Raw genomic sequence first — 21290 nt, forward strand, 5'->3', positions numbered from 1 at the left:
CACCCTAAAACATGATCATCAGGTCTTATTGTTATATAAGGAGGTATACTTTTTTCAAAAAAGTGTACAGTATTTGTTAAAATGTTGTTTTTATGTGGGCACGCCCACCAGTTCATTAAGTATGCCTGGTTTGCCTGGTGGGTGGTGATGGATGGTGATCCACCTGAACTTAAGCCGCACCCACAGCTGTAGTTGTATGATAAAAGGGGAGGGGTTAGGGGAGGGGCTGATAGTGTGATGTCACTATATTACTGTTTATTTCATTGGCCCGTTTGACTGTCAAGGGTTCAGCCTCCAGGAAGAAACTCTAAATACAAAGTGAACATATCATTGCACATAACAACGACTCCAGGGTGTCTAATGAAGTACTGTCACCTCATAGACACATGAAAAACTGGAAAAATACACAAATTGTGGCACTTAAATGATTTCTCCATATAAATAATCGATCAAGAGCCAGAGCTTGAAAATGTCTTCTACATCTAGTCAACAAAGCCTGCAGTAGGCTATGCAATGTGGATGACATTATTTCAATAAAGTAGAAATACGAGGGAGAAAGTTGAAACAGCTATCAACTTTAACGACCGTCTTGTTCGACAGAAGTTTTGATGCAATATACGGTAAGACTACAGTGATTAGTATTGCCATCGGCTGGGTGGGTGAGTTGTGTTGTACCGGTATGTGTTCACAACACAGCACAACAGAGAATGTGAACGAATGAGTGAGGGCGAGGCGATGACTTTATAAACGTTATGCTGAAAATGTGGGGATTGTGAAATGACTGAAATCAAGCGAGCCCCGCATATTTTGCATGTTGTGCGCACACTGCGCGGAAATATGCGATTAAGATTTTAATTTGTAACGAAAGGTGTCCAATTTTAATGTAGCAGATTAAAAGTACGATTTTTTCCTTGTAAATGTAACAAAGTAAAAGTAAGTACAGAAAAATACTCAATAAAAGTAAAAATTCTCAAAACTTGTACTTAAGTACAGTAACGAAGTAATTGTACTTCGTTACTTTACACCACTGCTGTCTGTCTGTCTGTCTGTCTGTCTGTCTGTCTGTCTGTCTGTCTGTCTGTCTGTCTGTCTGTCTCTTTATGTCTGTCTGTCAGTCATGTTCATTCCTGCCTTCATGTTCATCTTAAATCATCTTAGTGTATTTTCATATTTCCAATGCCTTCTGTCAGGGGCGGCAGGTTCCTATAACGGCAGTGGGTGCCCCCCGCCCCGCCCCCCAGCCACCCCGCCTCCCTGCCACCCCCCCCCCCCCCCCCCCCCCCGGCCGCAGCGGGGAAAAAAACCTTTTTTTTTGGTACTTTATTTACAGTTTGCTAATAAATACAGTGGTGCGCGCTTTCAGTTCACAACAATTAACGAACACATTAAATTAAATTAAAAAACACATTAAAAAAATCTTTACAGACGGGCCGACGGTACACAGACAGCAGCCTCTCCGCTGACTGTGTTAGTGTTGTGTTGCTGCAGGAGACGGAGTGTGAATGAACCGTGCGGTCACTGGAACAAAGCCACCGTATTAGCATTTGAATACCTGTTCTGTGAACACCGTAAAGGTGTGTGCCTACGTGACAAAATGACCAGGGGGAGGGGATCTTCAGCCTTAATCTCAGTGGGTGCTATTTGCCTTATTCTTTTTTCAGTGGGTGCCCAAGCCCTCAGGCACTCCCAAAGTTGACGCCGTTGCCTTCTGTATTGTTTTATTCTTTGGTGTTGCTAAGCGGGAGCTTCTGGATATCTGTGTATGGATAAAGTACAATCAGTGTCCCTCCAAAATCTGCTGTTCTCCCAAACCTCATGTTTCCAGTTCTGCATACAGTACGTGTCATTTTAGATTAGCTATAATGAGCTTATTATTTTTTATCTTGTAGATCTGCTATTCTTGGAAAAAACGTGCGAACATTATTAACTCAAATCTTTCCTCCTGGTGAATACATAATAATACATGAAAACGTTTGAGCTCCACCGCTATTAATAGCACAGGTTTTTCAGAAAACTGTTAAGATTTAAAGGACATTCTTTGAATTGGCCTCTGGTCTTCTTGTGTTAATTCAATACGGGGAATATCCACTGTAAGGTACAGCCAGTATTTCAGCCACATGATAATTGGCCAATATTGGCCATGGGCTTCTGCCTGATAAGTCTATGTTTTATTTAACCCATTTTGGGCGGGAACCCATGTTGGTGTTTTAAGCATTATGTTATAGCAGATCTACAAGCTCATAGCGCGCCACCGAGTGGCGCGCTACGAGCTTGTAAGTCGTGAAAATGTGGCGGAAAATCTTTGAATATATATTTCAGAGCGAACATTTTTAACTAAAATATTGGCTTCTGGGGGGTCCCTGGAACTACATATTTTGAGATGGGGGTCCGTGGCCCAATAGAGATAATTCTGGGGGTCCTTGACATGAAAGAAGTTGAGCACCACTTACATAGAAACATGGGTTTTTCAGAAAAATGTTAGGATTTTGAAGCCTTTTTTAATCGACCTCAGTCCAAAATGGGTTAATATTCACTTTTCCCCACTGCATTTAGGCTGTCACACTAGAGCAGCTTACTGTAAGTGCAATGGCACTGCAAAGTCCTGAGTGTTAAAGTAGTGTTTTCGATGATGAATAAGATTGAGAAAAATGTAATAATAAAGGCCAATATGGGGGAAAAGGATATTTAATTAATTTATGAGGTATTTCGGGGAGAACAAATAAAATATTGATCGTTTTCTTTAATGCGGCTGTTAACCAATTTAGACCCGAGGACGATTCTACAAATGCCTTCTAAATCTTGACAGTTTTCTGAAAGACCCTATGTTTCTATGTCAGTCGTTCTCAAACATTTTCATGTCAAGGACCCCCAAAAATATGTACTGTATGTAATTGGCTGCCGACCCCCATCTGAAAATATGTTGTCCCAGGGACCCCTCAGAAGCAAAGATTTGAGTTAAAAAAACGTTCGCTCTGAAAGAATATATATTCAAAGATTTACGCCCCATTTTCACGATTTTTCACACTCGGTGCCGCGCTATGAGCTTGTAGATCTGCTATTTTTCAATAGCTAAAGTATGGGTTAAAGTCTGGGGGGGGGGGGGGGGGGGGGGGGGGGGGGATGTGGGTAAACCACCAGGACTGACCAGGAAACGTTTTTGTCTAGTCTTAGTGTTCAGCTTTCAAATCCATGTGGGACCCCCCCCCCCACTGTGTGTGTGTTCTTTCATACACACACAACCCTCTCTAATTTATGGAAAATAGTAGATATGAAAAGTGAAATGGAGAGCTGAATAGCTATACAGTAATATCCATAAAAGTCTTTCAACATGAAAAGCATGAAAAGCAATTTGAAAGCCAAATGAAATGCATACAGACATGCAAATTGCAAACCCGCACAAGTCAGCGGTTGTGTGAGGGAGAGCGTCCACTCATTGTATAGACCATGTGGAATCGGTTTTACCAGAAGAAACTGTGTCCTTCAGATCCTGCAACTTCTGATAAATGTATACATAATATGCTAAGTTATCCTGGAAACCAGAACATTTTTTAATTTGAATTACATTTTGCTCATGCACCCCAGAGTTGTGGGTGACCAATCAGAGCACACTATTCAAAGTGAGTTTTTTTTTTGCTGTGATGTTGGAATCCGTTTGTAACCACCCCATGGAAATAAATCTTCCACACTGAAGTTCCAGACTAATATCTATACGCAGTAATACTAGTCTGGCCATGCCTAGCTATTAGGCTATATACTAATTAAGTAGCCTTGCAAGAGCCTATCTTTTTCTTTTTAGTCAAATACATTTCCTTTGCCCTTCTGTTGCTAAATTGCACATAACGCAGGAGGCAGCAGGACGTTGCGTTATTGAAAACGAGACAGAAAGTAGCTCATAATAATTATGTCTACGGTGGACTTTTATGAAACAAACACTTTGCAGATAGAAATTGAGGATAATTCAAGCTTTCCGTACACCTGCGATGTTGGGGGTTATTACCATCGTTTAATACAATCAGATTGGACTTTTCTGTTTGGATGTATATGGGCTGTCGAGGCCAGAAAGTATAGAGTTTTGCCACTCAGTATACACGTTCCAGCATAACTTCCGGGTGTGATGATGTCACGCATATAGCCTCTCTCAGGGCAGACACTCTAACCACAAGGCCATGCTGGAATGAGAGGAGAGGAGATAATGTTTTATTTTTGTCTTCTAAATTGTATATTCTACCAGATTCCAGACAATGCCAGCGTTCTGTGTAGAAGTGATGCATAATGTCAGTGCGGTGAATGTAATTTCCTGGCACTGTATTAAAAGCAATCACTCTTCTTGCTGGGTGAGATATTTATACCTGGCCGAGGAAAGATAATGAAGCACAGATATGTGGCTATGCCACTGATACAGTGGCAGTTGTGAGAAATCATTATATAGCTGCTCCTTCAACTCATACTGTGTACACTAAAGCAGTGGTTCCAAATGTGGGGTCCGGGGTCCTTGAGGGAGTTCCAGGGGGTCCCCAGCTAAATGATAATTAGGAACCAAATGGACCCTTATGCGTCTGTAACTCTGAGTGTACACATTGAACCAAATGGACCCGTTAGGGTCCATTTGGTTCAATGTGTACACTCTCAGAGTTAAATTAACTTTGATTTTTACAATATACATGGGGGTCCCAGAGATAGAAATGCCATTAAATGTATTAACGACCGTCCATAGACTAATGCAGTAGAAGTAGAAGTGTCTATTTGTACGTCTCTAAATGTTTTGATGATTTGAACATGGTGGACCCTATTGGAAACAAGTGTAATGCTTAATTGGGTCGTCCACTCACAGTTAACAGCCTTTGTATTGAGTTTGTGCTTGAAATGTACTGTAATTCTGCAAACTGTTAATAAATTCTTCAATCAATCAATCAATCAATCAATGCATGTCAAACTGGGGGTCCTTGATATTAAACTGCTTGAGAATCACAGCTGGAGCCGTAAAAATCTTCTTTAATGGGGGTCCCTGCATGGCATATATTTTCAAATGGGGGTCCGTGGGATATTTAGTGTCAATTTGGGGGTCCTTGACATGAAAAAGTTTGGGAGTAGGCTTAAAAGGTCTTTAAATAAATACTTTTTGAAATGAACGGAGAATCATTTCCTGGGCCCTGGTAGGGGGCGGGACTGCGACGCTCTATTCAATCAATACTTAAATTATTTCAGACCCAGGGAGATCCATATCACAGAAATACACATACATCACAGTAGAAAAAGAAAGAAAATCAAATAAAAACACAGTTTTTCAATGTCTAACATGCAGACAAGTCCGCGGCTCCGCCAATGCTTCCACTGTTTGGAAGAGAATCTATACGAGCTGTATACAGGGTTAGTCAAAGCAGTAATGATGTCATTATCCGACTCAGTTGCTCTACACATACATTTATACGTCAAGTTTCTTAAAACTTCCGGGGCAAGTTGGTGCCCCGACACTTACAAACATAACGGCTAGCACTGGAGCTTAATTCTTGGCACTCGTAGCAGCAGCCTCATACTATCACTGCGCGCCACCTTGAGTTTTATCATGCTCTCTTGCTTATATCGACAGTCGACACCACAGATGAGCAGTGTCGCAGTGTAGCAGTGTAGCAGTCATAGTAGTGTACTGTGTACTATAGTGTCTGTCAGATAACAGGTGTAAATCATAGATGTAATTAAGAGGAATTATTTTTCTGGCTCAGGTCTATTACCGGTACATTTCTGATTTAATGAATGATTCTGTGATGTTACTACTGCCACCGCACATTAGATAATGGATTATTGTGCTACCTAAAATAGACACATAGAGCTTTGGCCTTTTGTGTCTGCCTCATTAAAACAATTATGACATTTTGGATAATAGCAATGATCCATTATACAGTATGTCAAGCCTAATCAAAGAGTTTGGATTTATCACACTGTTGTGAAACTGCACTGTCAGTGATGTTCTGCTGTGCGTGGGAAACCTCAGAGGAAAATTACTTTTGAAATATTAACCATACTGTCTAATAATTTATCTTGCAACAACAGCACGGAGTGGTTTGAGGTTCATTCTGTGGCCATGTTTTCAACTTATGCAACTCAAATCACACATACACAAATGCATAATTTATCATGAGTCATTTGAATCATAATCTTGAAAAGTTCTTGGTTAATTACGCCTACCCTTTTTAAATACATATTGCATTAAATAAAAACATTGTAGTGTGCTCTATCTAGAATTTAAATTCCGATATGTGCCCAACCATTCACACATATTCATATTAATACCAGTAAGACGCCTGAGGGTGAGAAGCGGGCGAGGTCGCGTGCACACATCCGCCTGGGTGACAGCAGACTGCTGGGCGAGCGCTTGCGCTTTGGCATGGGGGGGGTCAGATCAACATATCCGCCTGGGTGACAGCAGACTGCTGGGCGAGCGCTGGCGCTTTGGAATGGGGGGTCAGATCAACATATCCGCCTGGGTGACAGCAGACTGCTGGGCGAGCGTTGGCGCTTTGGAATGGGGGGGTCAGATCAACATATCCGCCTGGGTGACAGCAGACTGCTGGGCGAGCGCTGGTGCTTTTGGCATGGGGGGTAAGATCTTAATTTTCGGGCCTGTTGAGAACTCGTCTAGTTTAAATGGACATGTATCAGTCAAAAGTGAGACATCGAAGAGGAAGGATGGATGGGGAAGGATCAACACATGGAATGTCAGAACAGGTCAGCTCCATATATGGAGATCTAAGGGTGTAGACTAGGGAAGTCTAAGATGTAGAGTTGCTGGCCAATAGAGAGTATGCGCATGCTTAAAGTGAATGGCACATCGAGTGGCAAATCGAGTGGCAAAGCAACAGGCAAAGTGAGTTTAACATTGTTTAATGTTGTTTAATGCAATCAGATAAGACTTTTCTGTGTGGATGTATGGGCTGTCAAGGCAAGAAAGTAGTTTTTTGCCACTCAGTAGGCGTTCCTGCATAACTTCCTGGTTTGATGTCACACGCATACCCTCTATATTGATGACATCAGGGATCTCCATATATGGGCTTAATATTGATGACACCAGGGATCTCCATCCCATGGAAATGCACGATTCCATAGTTAACTGCGACCGTCGGTCGCAATAAAAGTGATTAAATGTGATTAAATTGAGATCCTGCACTGACATCGCAAGGATGAAGTGGTATTATTGTTAAGGATGAAGTGGTATTATTGTTAAGGATGAAGTGGTATTATTGTTAAGGATGAAGTGGTATTATTGTTAAGGATGAAGTGGTATTATTGCTGAGATATTTCAGTAGGCTATACCGTATGATGCAAATATGATGAAACACACATCACACGCTCAATTACAGTTGGGTGCCACCGATATTGTCCCTTATCATTTGACCCATTTAGGCCTGACCTCAAAATTTAAAAAAAATCCTTCTAAATCCTCTGTTTTCTGAAATAAATATTTTCACGATTTTTCAAAAATAGCAGACCTACAAGCTCGTAGCGCGCCACTCGGTGGCGCGCTATGAGCTTGTAGATCTGCTATTTTTCAATAGCTAAATTATAACAATGTTTAAAACACCAAAAGGGGTTCCCGCCCAAAATGGGTTAACTGTCCTTTTGCACAGATCACGCAAACCTCAGCAAAAAGAAAAGGACAATATCGATGGCCTCCAACTGTATGCTGACTGTGTCAGACCTCAGGTTTAGGACACAAGGTCAGGCTTTTCTCAGATGCAATTTGTGGAACAGAGTACTGTACGCTCTGTTGGCCTTCCAATTTGTAGAGGCCCTCGACATATTTTAAACAGATATGAGTGCAGACTGTACAGTCCTTGACCTTGGATGGCTCCCTCTGGGTCAAGAACTGCACTGTTTGTAAATATATCAATGATGATTATAATCCATTTGTAATGGATAAATCCGTTATTGGCCTGGAAGGAGAGGTCATCAGGTGGTCCCCAACCTTCTTAAAACCCATTCTGGGCGGGAACCCCTTTTAGTGTTTTGACTAAGCATTATGTTATACTTTAGCTATTGAAAAATAGCAGATCTACAAGCTCATAGCGCGAGTGGCGCGCTACGAGCTTGTAGGTCTGCTATTTTTGAAAAATCGTAAAAATGCGGCACAAATCTTTGAATATATATTCTTTCAGAAGACTTTATTTATTCTTTATTTCGACGTCAGGTCTAAATGGGTTAAGGCCTGGAAGGAGAGGTCATCAGGTGGTCCCCAACCTTCTTAAGCCCATAACCACACCAAAGGGTCAAGACGGTTTTAGCGTTGTCCCTGCGCGTGAATCTCGCTTGCGTCCGAGCATAGGCATGGTAACGCCCCGCCTGCCTGTGATTGGCCTACCGACACTGCCCGTCTTGACTGTCCTCCGAGGTGGACATAATGCTGGATAGTCAGATGCTCCGTGGTGGGAAATAATACACGTACGATACAAGTATGATCCAAGAGAACTATAACTTTTATTTTTGTAGCAGAGTCAAACTAATATTGTTTATACCGTTTTGACCTGAGATCAGATTCTAAAAATGTCTTCTACATCCTGACAGTTTTCTGAAAAAGCTATGTTTCTATGTCAGTCGTTCTTCGATTTTTCAAAAATATCAGACCTACAAGCTCGTAGCGCGCCACTCGGTGGCGCGCTATGAGCTTGTAGATCTGCTATTTTTCAATAGCTAAAGCATAACATAATGCTAACACCAAAAGGGGTTCCCGCCCAGAATGGGTTAAACCGTGTGCTTTGATGGAATAATTGATTGAACATGCACTCCGTAATATGATTTGATTTGTGTGTATTCTAAAATAAAGTGTTTGTGTTGATTATTGTGTAATTTGTTTGTGTAAACTTGAAACATTATTGTACTATAAAAAGGTCTATTTTCCCTTCATCTTTATCCTTTTTAGTGTAATAGTATTGGTTAACTATAATTAGATTAATACACGATAATCAACACTAACACTTTATTTAGAACACACCCAAATCATATTACGGAGTGCTTGTTCAATCAATTATTCAATCAAAGCAAACGGCAAAAACAATATTAGTTTTCTTCTTCTACAAAATTGAAATGTACATGTTAGTTACGCGGCTGCATTTTGTCGTGCGTGCCAAGCTGTCATTCTCTTGTTGTATTATTGTCTCCACCAGGCCGAAGGCATGGAGAGAGAGTATGTTTTGCACTCCGTCCGTGTGTGTGTGTGTCCGTCCGTCCGTCCTTCCTTCCGTCCGTCTGTGTACAGCTAATCTCCGGCACCGTTAACCCGGTCGATGCCAAACTTTGCACACACACTCCCTGGATGCCAACGATGAACCTCTGCCCCACATTTTCCAGAACGGCCTGTTATAGCGCCACCATGAGGCAGCTTTTCACATGTTTTACCTAAAACTGCACCGATCTGCGTGAAACGTTGCATGCACACTCCCTAGAGGCCAAGGACAAACCTTTGACCTGCATTTTCCGCATCTGCCTTTTATAGCGCCACCAGGAGGCCGACTTTTGTAAAACACATTTTTTGATATTACTCCTCCAGATTCTGTCCAAAAATCTCACAAATCGTTACACAGTATCTCTATGGTCATGTGCTCAAGTCGGATCTGTCCGATATTTCATATTCCATCATAATTGGCTATAATTGGCTTTCACAGTTTGCAAGATTGCCCCGTTTTGAACAAAAGCCTCAAATCATGAACGCAGCATGCAATTTACGTGAAATCTTTCACACATTTTCTTACTGGGCTGAGGAATATATCCCACCCTTTTCACATTGGCCTGTTATAGCGCCACCAACAGGTTGATTTTTGCAAAACAAATTTTTGGAACAAAATGCCTCAAATCATCCAATTGCCATCAAAGGCAAACATGTTTATATTACTCCTAAACATCTCACACAGTCCTATCCTCCTGGTGGAGACCTGTGCCCAGAAGGGCACTTTTTCTAGTTTATTTCTCAATCTCACCACGGAGTAACCTCGCGTCTCTCAAGACGGGCCAATATTCAATTTCTAGTGGATAAAGCCTTGGCCTGAAGCCCTGGAAGAGAGATCATCAGGTGGCCCCCAACCTTCTTAGAGTGTTTCACTCATATCGGTTTCAAACTCCAGGCTTGAAATGACATTAAATACTGTCTGACTATTCAGCAATTAATTCATTCAAGTAAAGTGTGTTTGTGACTATTGCTATATTGTCAATGTACGGTAGGTTGGTGTCCAAAACAGACACACTCAACAACAATGAAAGACATTGCCGGGAAAAACATGACGGAAGCAGTACTATTGGATTATAGTTCTGCCTTTGATGTGACAGATCATAGAATTTTTATTGATAAAATTGAGTTTTGTTGTTTTGCCCCTAAGGCGTTTTCATGGCTTGAAGGCTATTTAGTATTTTATATAACAGAACTCAAAGTGTATGTTGAATAATGTAAGGGATAAACAAAGCTTTTGGGTGTTACACTACTAGTGAACAATCTATCATGGTCGAGACACATTGATTCAGTCTTGGTAAAGTACTGCTCAATGATTTGGTCAGGGGCAAACAGCGGAGACCGGGGAAAGTTGCTGGTTCAATACCGAGCAGCCCGGCTTGTCCTGAGGTGTACACCGAGATGTAATGTTTAAAAAATGCATGTCAAGCTCTCCTGGTCCGTCGACAGTCTTCTTGAGAAATTTTAATGAGATGAAACATCCTATACCTGTCTGTCTCTATAATCAACTTACACCTAGTTCTAAAATTCACATTAGACGAGACATGCCACGAGAGGGTGCTATCAAGTCCCTAAAGCCAGAATATGCAGTGCACAGTGCTGTATAGAGCCTCATGTCACTTTTTTATGATGAATAAAATGTAATTGTTGTCCAATCTGCATGGTGGAGTACGTTCATGCAATATAACATATACAGTTGGTGGTGATTATATTTCGTCTCCCTGCTCTTCTATTGTGACATTTAGATTGTGTCAAAGGTCATGTCGCACCTAGACACAAGATCTGACACAACTTTTGACCTCAAGTTTCAACGTATCCCCTGAGCAAGCAGGCAGGCAGGCTCTATTAGCACAATGGTAAAATGGTGGAATTCAGAACTTGTGCAGGAAACCGGGTTCTTCTTATCTGGGTACGTATACAGTAGAAGAGGAAAGTTTACAGCTTTAATATTAAACTGGATTCATACACTGAGACTACAAGACGAAGTATCCATTGAAAAATGGGAGAAATGGACTGAATATAGAAACCAACAGAACGACACAGATGTTAACAATGATGACCATTCATCATAAATGGACTGGAATACGTTGTTTATGAATGACACATTTTTATGTTTACCTGCAAATAAAAATTAAGTTGAATTTCTTTTAATTAAACTGGATAACCGGACAGCTCATATGAGAGAATCTATTTTCGGCTAAAGATTAGGCCTTACTTTATATGTATCTCTTGTCAGTTGCCACATTAGATCCAGTCTGCTTTCTTCCGAGGAGAGCAAACGCGCTGCTATACCAGCTGTCTCACCACATGTTGAGGAAGGTTGTCAAGACGGGTTAAGGAGAGAGTTGTTTTTGGATGATGGTAGGCTACATAGCAATATGTTTATTAGCCTATCTGCATAATCAGGATGTCTAGCAAGCTTATAGAAACCTCAAGAGAAGTTAACTTTTGAAATGTTAACATCTGCCCTCAGCCCCTACTAGTTCTATCTTTCTCCCTAGCCTCGGAAACCCAGACGTTTTTATTTCCAGGGAGGAAAGAAAAGTCTGGTGGGTCCTCGTCCACTTCAATTCGGCATAGTGTAGCCAAACATCACTCACTCTCTGCTGATTTCTGATCGTCTGCACCTTTGTTAAATTGACACACGCACACATATACACACACACACTCCTCTCTCTCTCTGTCGCTCTAATCAATTATTCTCATGTCTAGCAGCTGCGCATAGTTTCTCCCGGCAGGATGCCTATGCCATAAAAAGCATAGGTGAGTTCCAGGCTACTTTCTCCCTGGCAAGATGCGTTGTGCAATTTATCGTGTATCGTGTCATTTTCAAGAATTTTCCACAAATAATGTTAGTACTAATATAGCACGTCCATGTAAACGCTCACAACGCGCCACGGTGCAATGCGCTGTGAGCTTGTCGCTCGGCAATTTTCTCTGTATTCACCATACGAAGACGAATGCAGTATAAGGCTTAAGTGGTTAATATACAACAGAGGTTATTGAATTTAGCTCTCCTCCAATATTGCATGCCTTGCATTTAAGGGAGCAGGGGGAAAAAAGAATACTTAATATTGAAATACTTTAATGAGAAAGGATATAACCTGGGATGTAGATCAAGATCAATTTAAATGGTGCATTTACATAGCGCTTTTATCCAAAGTGCTTAGATTGTGCATTACATTCAGCCATTCACACACACATTAATACACCGATGGCAGGGGAAACCATGCAAGGCACCAACCTGCACGTCGGCAGCAATTAGGGGCTCCGAGTCTTGCTCAAGGACACTTCGACTGTTCGACACCAACTAAATAGTTCAGTTTAGTCAGTTAGTTAATGCAGGACACGTCAGGGAGCCAGGCTGTAATCAGTAGTCATCTGTTGATTGTTTCTATTCATCCGTGCTTTTCTTCACACCAATCACAGCTTTGCTGATTGTTCCAAATCAGCCACGCTTTTCTACACTCAAATCACAGCTCTGAACATGGCGGCCCCTTTAAATATGGCTTCCTCTCCTCATCCATTACACCTCGATCTGCTTCTCCTGCACCAGTGCTTCAAGCTTTGCCTCTTCCAAAGGTTATGATTAATTATAATCAAGTCTGCCGACTGAAGTTAATCTGATTCAATGCATATTGGTCAGATTTATAGCAGAATCTCATTTTCGAGCGCGTTCTAAACACAAATGAAACATTTCATATAATACAAATACACAACACACACATACAAATACAACCAGTAAGACGCCTGAGGGCGAGAAGCGACCGGGCGAGGTCACGTGTACTGGCCATATATGGAGCGTGTCTTGAGTGTACAGGGTTTGATGAGGTCAGATCAACATATGGAATGTCAGAACAGGTCAGCTCCATATATGGAGATCTAAGGGTGGCAGCGGTGGCAGTGTCTTGAGTGTACAGGGTTTGATGAGGGCCCACTCTAGTTTTCGCCGGCTGCCGGGCACGGCTGCACAAATAACTTTAACAGCAGGCCCGTCTAGAGTTTAAATGGATATTGGCATGGGTGAAGCATCTCCCCTTTTCTTTGCAAGCCCATTTAGACCCGAGGCTGATTCTAAATGGTAAATGGTGCATTTATATAGCGCCTTTATCCAAGGCGCTTTACATAGATTGTGCATTACATTCACCCATTCACACACACATTCATAGACCGATTGCGGCGGAAGCCATGCAAGGTACCAACCAGCACATCGGGAGCAATTTGAGGTTCAGTGTCTTGCCCAAGGACACTTCGACATGTAGACAGGAGGAGCCGGGATTCGAACCGCCGACCCGTGGATCATTGGACGACCTGCTCTACCTCCTGAGCTACAGCCGTCCATTCTAGAACCGCCTTCTAAATCCTAACCTAACGTTTTCTGAAAAACATTCAGCCTTTTCAACGAATGTTACTGGAATTCAAGGTCCCATGCTATGAGGATGGTGGCTAGATGTAGATGTAGTGGAGCCAGACTGGCTCCCCTTAGGCTCGCAGCCAGGGAAGTGCCTGAAGCAAGAGCCAGTTGTTGCTTATTATGCACACTGCGCTTGGCATCACGACGCTGACACAACCTATTACACACAAAAATAAAAGTTTTGAGGATTCTTTGATTATCTGGTGTTCCGTCCATCTGTCCGTCCGTCCGATCGAGCATCCCATCTCCCTTTTATTCTTCTAACTATAGGGGAGAACAGGGTATTTTGCAAATAGTCTTATTTATTTGTTTATTTATCATTTAAACAATATTAAGACAATTAAATAAAGTTTGTTATTCAGAACCTTATAACTTCTCTTAAGAGTATGTACATGCAAATTAAAGGTCATTAATTATAATTTGAGTAGCAAAGACTAAACTACTTCAGACAATTTATTTGCTAAATGATTCACATGGTTCTATCCATTGGCAAATCATCAACGTGTATGATATTACATTTTAGACCTAGGTACATTTTGCTTTGTATAACAGTCATTTTACCATGACCTACGAAAAACATTTTTTTGTGTAAAATAATGTTTTCTACTTTCCCCATGTGCTTCCCAACTTCACAGCCAGGTGTAAATGATGGATGCTTACTAGATTTAAGGTCACATGGCAACACAGTTTTTTATAGTTTTCTAGATAAAGGGGGTGGTTCAACTTACCCACTGGCTCATCTTACCCCGTTCTCCCCTATCCATACATGTTACAAGCAGGATCTTTCAACATCGTGGCAATTATTCTCATTATACACACTCACTACTGTCAATTTAAACTATAACTATAAAATCAATGCAATCATTGGAGTGAATATCTCCACCGGGCCCGGTGGACCTACCCAGGTGCTTTGTAAGTTGTCGCTTGCAGCCATCAGATATGAGGAAGTTTCAGGGGGAAATAACGTTTCTATGACATTATGGTTATTTGTGGCACCCCTTATTGCTTTTGCTGGTGCAGTGCTCTGGAGGTTATTGAGAAAAACGAAAAATGTGCATGGCGTGAAAGCATATGGGGAGTTGAAACATGATCCAAGGAATTGGATATATATATTTTTTGTACACTAACTGTAATGTCTGCTGGAATAGTGCCACCATAAGGCCTATTTGAAGAAAAAAATCACACCCGTGTGAACTGAGTGGTGCAAATCCCCCCCCCCTCTCTGTCTCTCTCTCTCTCTCATTAGCAGGCAACATGCAGCACTATCTCTCTCTCTCCGTTTCTGGCACAACAGCGCCACTTTTGGTACTCATTGGTACTGGTCACATAGTCACACACAAACACGGACACGGACATTGCTGTTCGTTGGAGTGGTTGCACCACTCAAAAACATCAGATTAATTTATACATAGTTGTTACTGGATGAGTTGTTGAAGTAAAGCAACGAAAACCTGATGTGTATCAGTGGTGTCAAGTAACAAAGTACATTTAGTCAAGTACTGTACTTGACAATTTTGTGAGTACTTCTACTTTTGGTACACTTAAGTATGTTTACTCAAGTACATTTTGAATTCAGAACTTTTACTTGTAACAGAGTGTTTCTACATTTCAGTATTGATACTTTCACTTAAGTATTACAAAAATGTGAGTACTTTTCCTCCACCACTGATACATATAAATACGCCCTTCATTCCAGGTGGCCAACCTGCTCCGGCTCTTCCAGATCCCCCAGATCAGCTACGCCTCCACCAGCGCCAAGCTCAGCGACAAGACCCGCTACGACTTCTTTGCCCGCACCGTGCCGCCCGACTTCTACCAGGCCAAGGCCATGGCGGAGATCCTGCGCTACTTCAACTGGACCTACGTGTCCACCGTGGCGTCGGAGGGCGACTACGGCGAGACGGGCATCGACGCCTTCCAGCAGGAGGCCCGCGCCCGCCACATCTGCATCGCCACGTCCGCCAAGGTCAGCTGTAAAACGACCCCCAGGGGTCCTTGAGGGAGTTCCAGGGGGTCCCCAGCTAAATGATAGTTTGGAACCCTTTGGACCCTTAGATTCTGTAACTCTGGGTGTACAAATGGAACCAAATTGACCGGTTCTGTAACTCTGAGAGTGTACAAATGGAACCAAATGGAAATTAACATTGATTTTACAATACAAATTGGGGTCTCAGAGATGCATATATTAGCCTAATTCAGGTCAAACTGGGGGCCTTTGAAACGAAAATGGTTGAAAATCACTGCTAGAGCCATCAAAATCTTCTCTTATGGGGGTCCTTGGCATACATCTTCAAATGGGGGGTCCGCGGGCGAATGAGTATCATTTTGGGGGTCCTTGACATGAAAAAGTTTGGGAACCACTGGCGTAAAGTAACTAACTTAGTTTACACCCATACCACTTTTGCCTTTACAAAGTACTGTACTTGTCAAGTACAATGTTGAGGTATTTGTACTTTACTTGCAATTTCCAATACGTTTACTTCTACTCCACTACATCTCAGAGCCAACATTTGTACTTTTACTCCACTACAATTTAATTAATTTGAAAACTTTAGAGTTACTTTGGAGATTTTAATTTGGATTAGAAAACATACATTAACCACTTCAACCCTATGGACCTACATTTCGGCCATTCGAAAATAGCAGATCTACAAGCTCACAATGTGTCACGATGCGACACATTGTGAGCTTGTAGATCTGCTATTTTCAAAAGATTATGTACACATTTTGAACTTTTGAACTGAAATGGGACATTCGGCAATATGAGTATACTTCTACTTTTGGTACTTTAAGTACCAAAAGTACTTACATTTTACTTTGGTACTTTTACTACTACTTGTGAGTAACGGTAGTACATCTACATTGCGGTATTGATACTTTTTACTATTTACTAAAATATTTGAGTACTTTTTTTCCCCCACCCCCTGAAGGTGAGCCGCTCCATGAGCCGCTATAGCTACGAGAACGTGATCCGCTCGCTGCAGCAGAAGTCCAACGCTAAGGTGGTCATCCTGTTCACGCGCAGCGAGGACGCCCGCGAGCTGCTGGTGGCGGCCAACCGCATGAACGTGTCCTTCACGTGGGTGGCCAGCGACGGCTGGGGGGCGCAGGAGAGCGTGGTGAGGGGCAGCGAGGCCGTGGCCGACGGAGCCTTCACCATCGAGCTGGCCTCGTACCCCATCCCCCACTTCAATGACTACTTCACGGGCCTGCACCCGTACAACAACACGCGGAACCCCTGGTTCCGGGAGTTCTGGGAGAACCAGTTCCAGTGCAGCCTCCACGACCTGGGCTGCGGCAGGCACTCGCTGCGGGACGTCCCGTTTGAGCCCGAGTCCAAGATCATGTTCGTGGTGAACGCCGTCTACGCCATGGCCACGGCTCTGCACAACATGAGACAGGCCCTGTGTCCCAACTCCACCAAGGTCTGTGAGGCCCTGAAGCCGGGCAACGGCCGGAAGTTTTACAGGGACTACATTCTCAAGGTCAAGTATGATGGTGAGTAAAAATGTTGCTGAGTGAATACACATTTTATTTTACCAGAGGCAATAAGTGAATTGTCATTTCAGATAGCAGCTTATTTTATTTATGATGTGTTTTTTCCCCCATGCCTGTTCCCTTTAACCCAATTAGGCCTGACGTCGAGATTAAAAAAATGTCTTCTAAATTCTGACAGTTTTCTGAAATACCTATGTTTCTATGTCAGTGGTGCTCAATATTTCATATCAAGGACCCCCAGAATTATCTGTATTTGGCTGCAGACCCCCATCTGACAATGTGTTGTTCCAGAAGCAAGGATTTGAGTTAAAAACGTTTGCTCTGAAAGAATATATTCAAACATTTGGGCCACATTTTCACGATTTTTCAAAAATAGCAGACCTACAAGTTCTTGTAGATCTGCTATTTTTCAATAGCTAAAGTATAAAAATGCTTTAAAACACCAAAAGGGGTTCCCGCCCAGAATGGGTTAAATAAATCCCAATAATGATATCTTGCCAAATGCCCTGCATGCATGCTGACAGATTTGATTATATCAATTTAGATTCATTGCACCAATTCGTTTTAAATGTGGAAACAGCGAAAGACACTGATGTTTTCACATCACAGTGGCGATAATAAGACATCGTTATGATTCAATTTTCAAAGATGAAACGACTGCTGGAGTGGCTTCACGCTTGGAGGCTCATTTTGTCACGCATCTCGACTCCACTGTGAAATAATTACGGGAGGATTCCTCAACCTGAGCATTGTAGAGGCAGATCACACACTGGGGCAAACTCTTCAAAATAATGGTCATTGATATGCTATTGCTTAAACCCCAGCAAATGATTCACAACACTAACATTTATAAATATGTATCTTATGCATATGAATGAACAGACTGTCATGGATGATATAGATATCAAAAGTGCTGGCTACTTGTACTGTAAGTGAGCTTATAGTCGTCTCATTGTTAGAATTCAAATATTGATAAAGCAACAAAGTGTAAACCCGATCTATAGAGGTTAGGGAGTTTATGCCAACGTGATGTGGTTAAGATTTGCATGTCTGCTCTCAGCAGATTTTAATTAAATACCCAATGTACTGTAGCCTACTACTGTATCTGAAAAGATCAGATTGTATTACATGTCTGAAATGACCCGGATACCTCAGGGATGCAGGCCATCTTTAGGTTCTTAGCACGTTAAAGAGTTGGTCACAATCGATGTAAACATGCCAAATATGATCCTTACTTTGTATTCATCCTAATTTTTTCGACCGCGGTCGAGATTATGGATTTCACAATGCCACGGCAGACTTCCCGGTCCTTCATTGCCATCCCCAGTTCCTGCTTACTGATGCATGTGTCCACAGTGTCCTTAGCGATGACATCGGGGAACAACCTACCTCTTTTCTACCTCTGGTCTTGAGGCAGGATTCCAGAGAAGAAGGGAAAATATAACCTCATGATCAGCTCTGTAGCAGTGGCCGGAAAACTGTGTTCTTCTGGATCGGACTAGTGAAGAAACACTTTGTACTAGAAGGTTCAATAGCTGTCCATGTTTTAAAAAATCACACCTGTGTGAACTGAGTGGTGCAACTACACATTTATTGTTATAGTCAGTGACGTCACATACCAACGATAGCAACCATGCTAATTTTTGTGGTTGCTAACCATAGCAACATGCTCGTTTTTTTGGTACGAACAAACACGGGTACAAAGCCAGTTGTTGGAGTGGTTTGCACCACTCAAAAATACACATTTCAGTGCTCTGCATCAACATAAAAAGTCATTTATAATAATATCTAAAATGCTATAGCTGTTTATTTCAGCCCCAAGTTTATTTAGAAATGGAATATTTTGGCTTTAAAAAAAATATATATATCACAAGCAGTTACTATTTGAACAACTTCCAATTTTCTCTGTGAAATTCTCATTCCAGAGTAAATTGCCGCAAAATGTGGTTAAAGAAAGCAGAACGACCCTTTCTGGCTTCAATTATGTAGATCCACAATGTGCAGCTGTGTCCCCGTCTCTCACAGTCACTGTTCAATCTGGGGCAGCCAGGAGCAGTAGCTTGTCAGGAGGAGAGGCATGTCAAATGATCAAAATGATCAAATACCAGGTTGTCCTTTCGGAAATGTGGCCTGACCAGTAGCTCACCGTCCACATAACTTTATTAGCGCTATAGGAAGGATCAATCAATCCACACTGTTTGATTGATTGATTGATTGAAATATTTATTAACAGTACATTTCAAGCACAAACTCAATACAAAGACTGTTAACTGTGAGTGGACGACCCAATTAAGCATTACACTTGTTTACAAGAGGGTCCACCATGTTCAATTCATCAAAACATTTAGAGACGTACAGATAGACACTTCTATATAGTCAAAGAACAGAACAGGAATTCATCATAAAGGAGGTAAAAAGGGAAAAGAAACATGTACAGTGAGAGGAAAAGGGGGGGGGGGGGGTCAAAAAATCAAAGTCAAAAATGTAATCAATATAAAAACACTGAACATAATGATTACAAACCTCGTTAACAGTTTATAGTTGGGGGAAAAAAACCCCCACAAAGAACACACCAGAGTGGCACTCCAAAGAATATATATATTATTGTTCTAATTAACTATACTACACTAACGTGCTTTGCCTTTATCACAGCTGCTATGCCAAAACACATTAGCAGCCTGAAGTAGCACATTACAAATGTGAAACTGACCTAAAAGTCTGGCTTTTTTTATTTTGGAGTTCTGCTATCATGTATTCAGCCTCGAAGGCAATCAGAGGAAGCGTAAAGACACTTCAGTCTTACATAATTGCTCTATAAATCCATTCGCCATGAGATGACCCCTCTTTTCTTCCTCTTTCCTTGTCAGCACCCTTTCGACCGACGGACACCGAGAACATGGTCAGCTTCGACGCGTTCGGGGACAGCCTCGGCCGCTACAACATCTTCCACTACCACAAGGAGGGCAAGCGCTACGTGTACCGCAAGGTGGGCTACTGGGCCCAGAACCTGACCCTCAACACCCACCTGATCCCCTGGGGGGCCGTCCACGGCCACGCGGTGCCCACCTCCCAGTGCAGCGACCCCTGCCGGAAGAACGAGATCAAGAGCATGCAGCCGGGGGACGTGTGCTGCTGGATCTGCATCCCCTGCCAGTCCTACCAGTACCTGCACGACGAGTTCAACTGCGCCGACTGCAGCTTCGGCCAGTGGCCGCTGGCCAACCTGACGGGCTGCTACGACCTGCCCGAGGAGTACATCCGCTGGGAGGACGCGTGGGCCATCGGGCCCGTCACCATCTCCTGCCTCGGTATGACGTGCACGCTCTTCATCGTCGGCCTCTTCCTCAAGCACAACGAGACACCCGTGGTGAAGGCGAGCGGCCGCGAGCTCTCCTACATCCTGCTCATAGGCGTGCTCATGTGCTACTGCATGACGTTCATATACATCGCCAAGCCCTCGACGGCGGTGTGCACGCTGCGCCGGATGGGCCTGGGCACCTCGTTCGCCGTGTGCTACTCGGCGCTGCTGACCAAGACCAACCGCATCGCGCGCATCTTCAGCGGCGTCAAGGATGGCGCCCAGCGGCCTCGCTTCATCAGCCCGGCCTCCCAGGTGGCCATCTGCGGCGCGCTCATCTCCTGCCAGCTGGTGGTGGTGGTAGTGTGGCTCCTGGTGGAGACCCCGGGCGTCCGGAAGGAGGTGAGCCCCGAGAGGAGGGACGTGGTCACCCTCAAGTGCAACAGCAAAGACTCCAGCATGCTCGTGTCGCTCACCTACAACTGCATCCTCATCATCCTCTGCACCGTCTACGCCTTCAAGACGCGCAAGTGCCCGGAGAACTTCAACGAGGCCAAATTCATAGGGTTCACTATGTACACGACCTGCATCATCTGGCTGGCCTTCCAGCCCATCTTTTATGTCACGGCCAGCGACTACCGGGTAAGTCGTCACGTTACCGAGATGGGTTTTGGCTTTTTTAGCTATTGAAAAATAGCAGATCTACAAGCTCGTAGCGCGGCACCGAGTGCCGCGCTACGAGCTTGTAGATCTGCTATTTTTAAAAAATCATGAAAATGTGTTTTGAATATATATATTCTTTCGGAGCGAACGATTTGAACTCAAATATTAGCTTCTGGGGGGTCCCTGGAACAACATATTTTCAGATG

General features: G+C 42.9%; 1 protein-coding gene across 2 annotated transcripts in view; it reads left to right on the top strand.

Annotated features, from left to right (window-relative positions):
• The window catches only part of grm2a (glutamate receptor, metabotropic 2a), a 48098-nt gene that overhangs the window by 16917 nt on the left and 9891 nt on the right, over window positions 1-21290 (top strand). For both annotated transcript variants that reach the window (XM_079510070.1, XM_079510071.1), the window contains exons 2-4: window positions 15322-15591; window positions 16556-17123; window positions 19991-21063. In XM_079510070.1, coding sequence (XP_079366196.1) covers window positions 15454-15591; window positions 16556-17123; window positions 19991-21063 — 1779 coding nt within the window. In that variant the 5' untranslated portion in view covers window positions 15322-15453. The remainder of the gene's footprint in view (window positions 1-15321; window positions 15592-16555; window positions 17124-19990; window positions 21064-21290) is intronic.

This window comes from Electrona antarctica (assembly GCF_951216825.1).
Source record: "Electrona antarctica genome assembly, chromosome: 9".
In the NCBI taxonomy this organism is placed as follows: domain Eukaryota; kingdom Metazoa; phylum Chordata; class Actinopteri; order Myctophiformes; family Myctophidae; genus Electrona; species Electrona antarctica.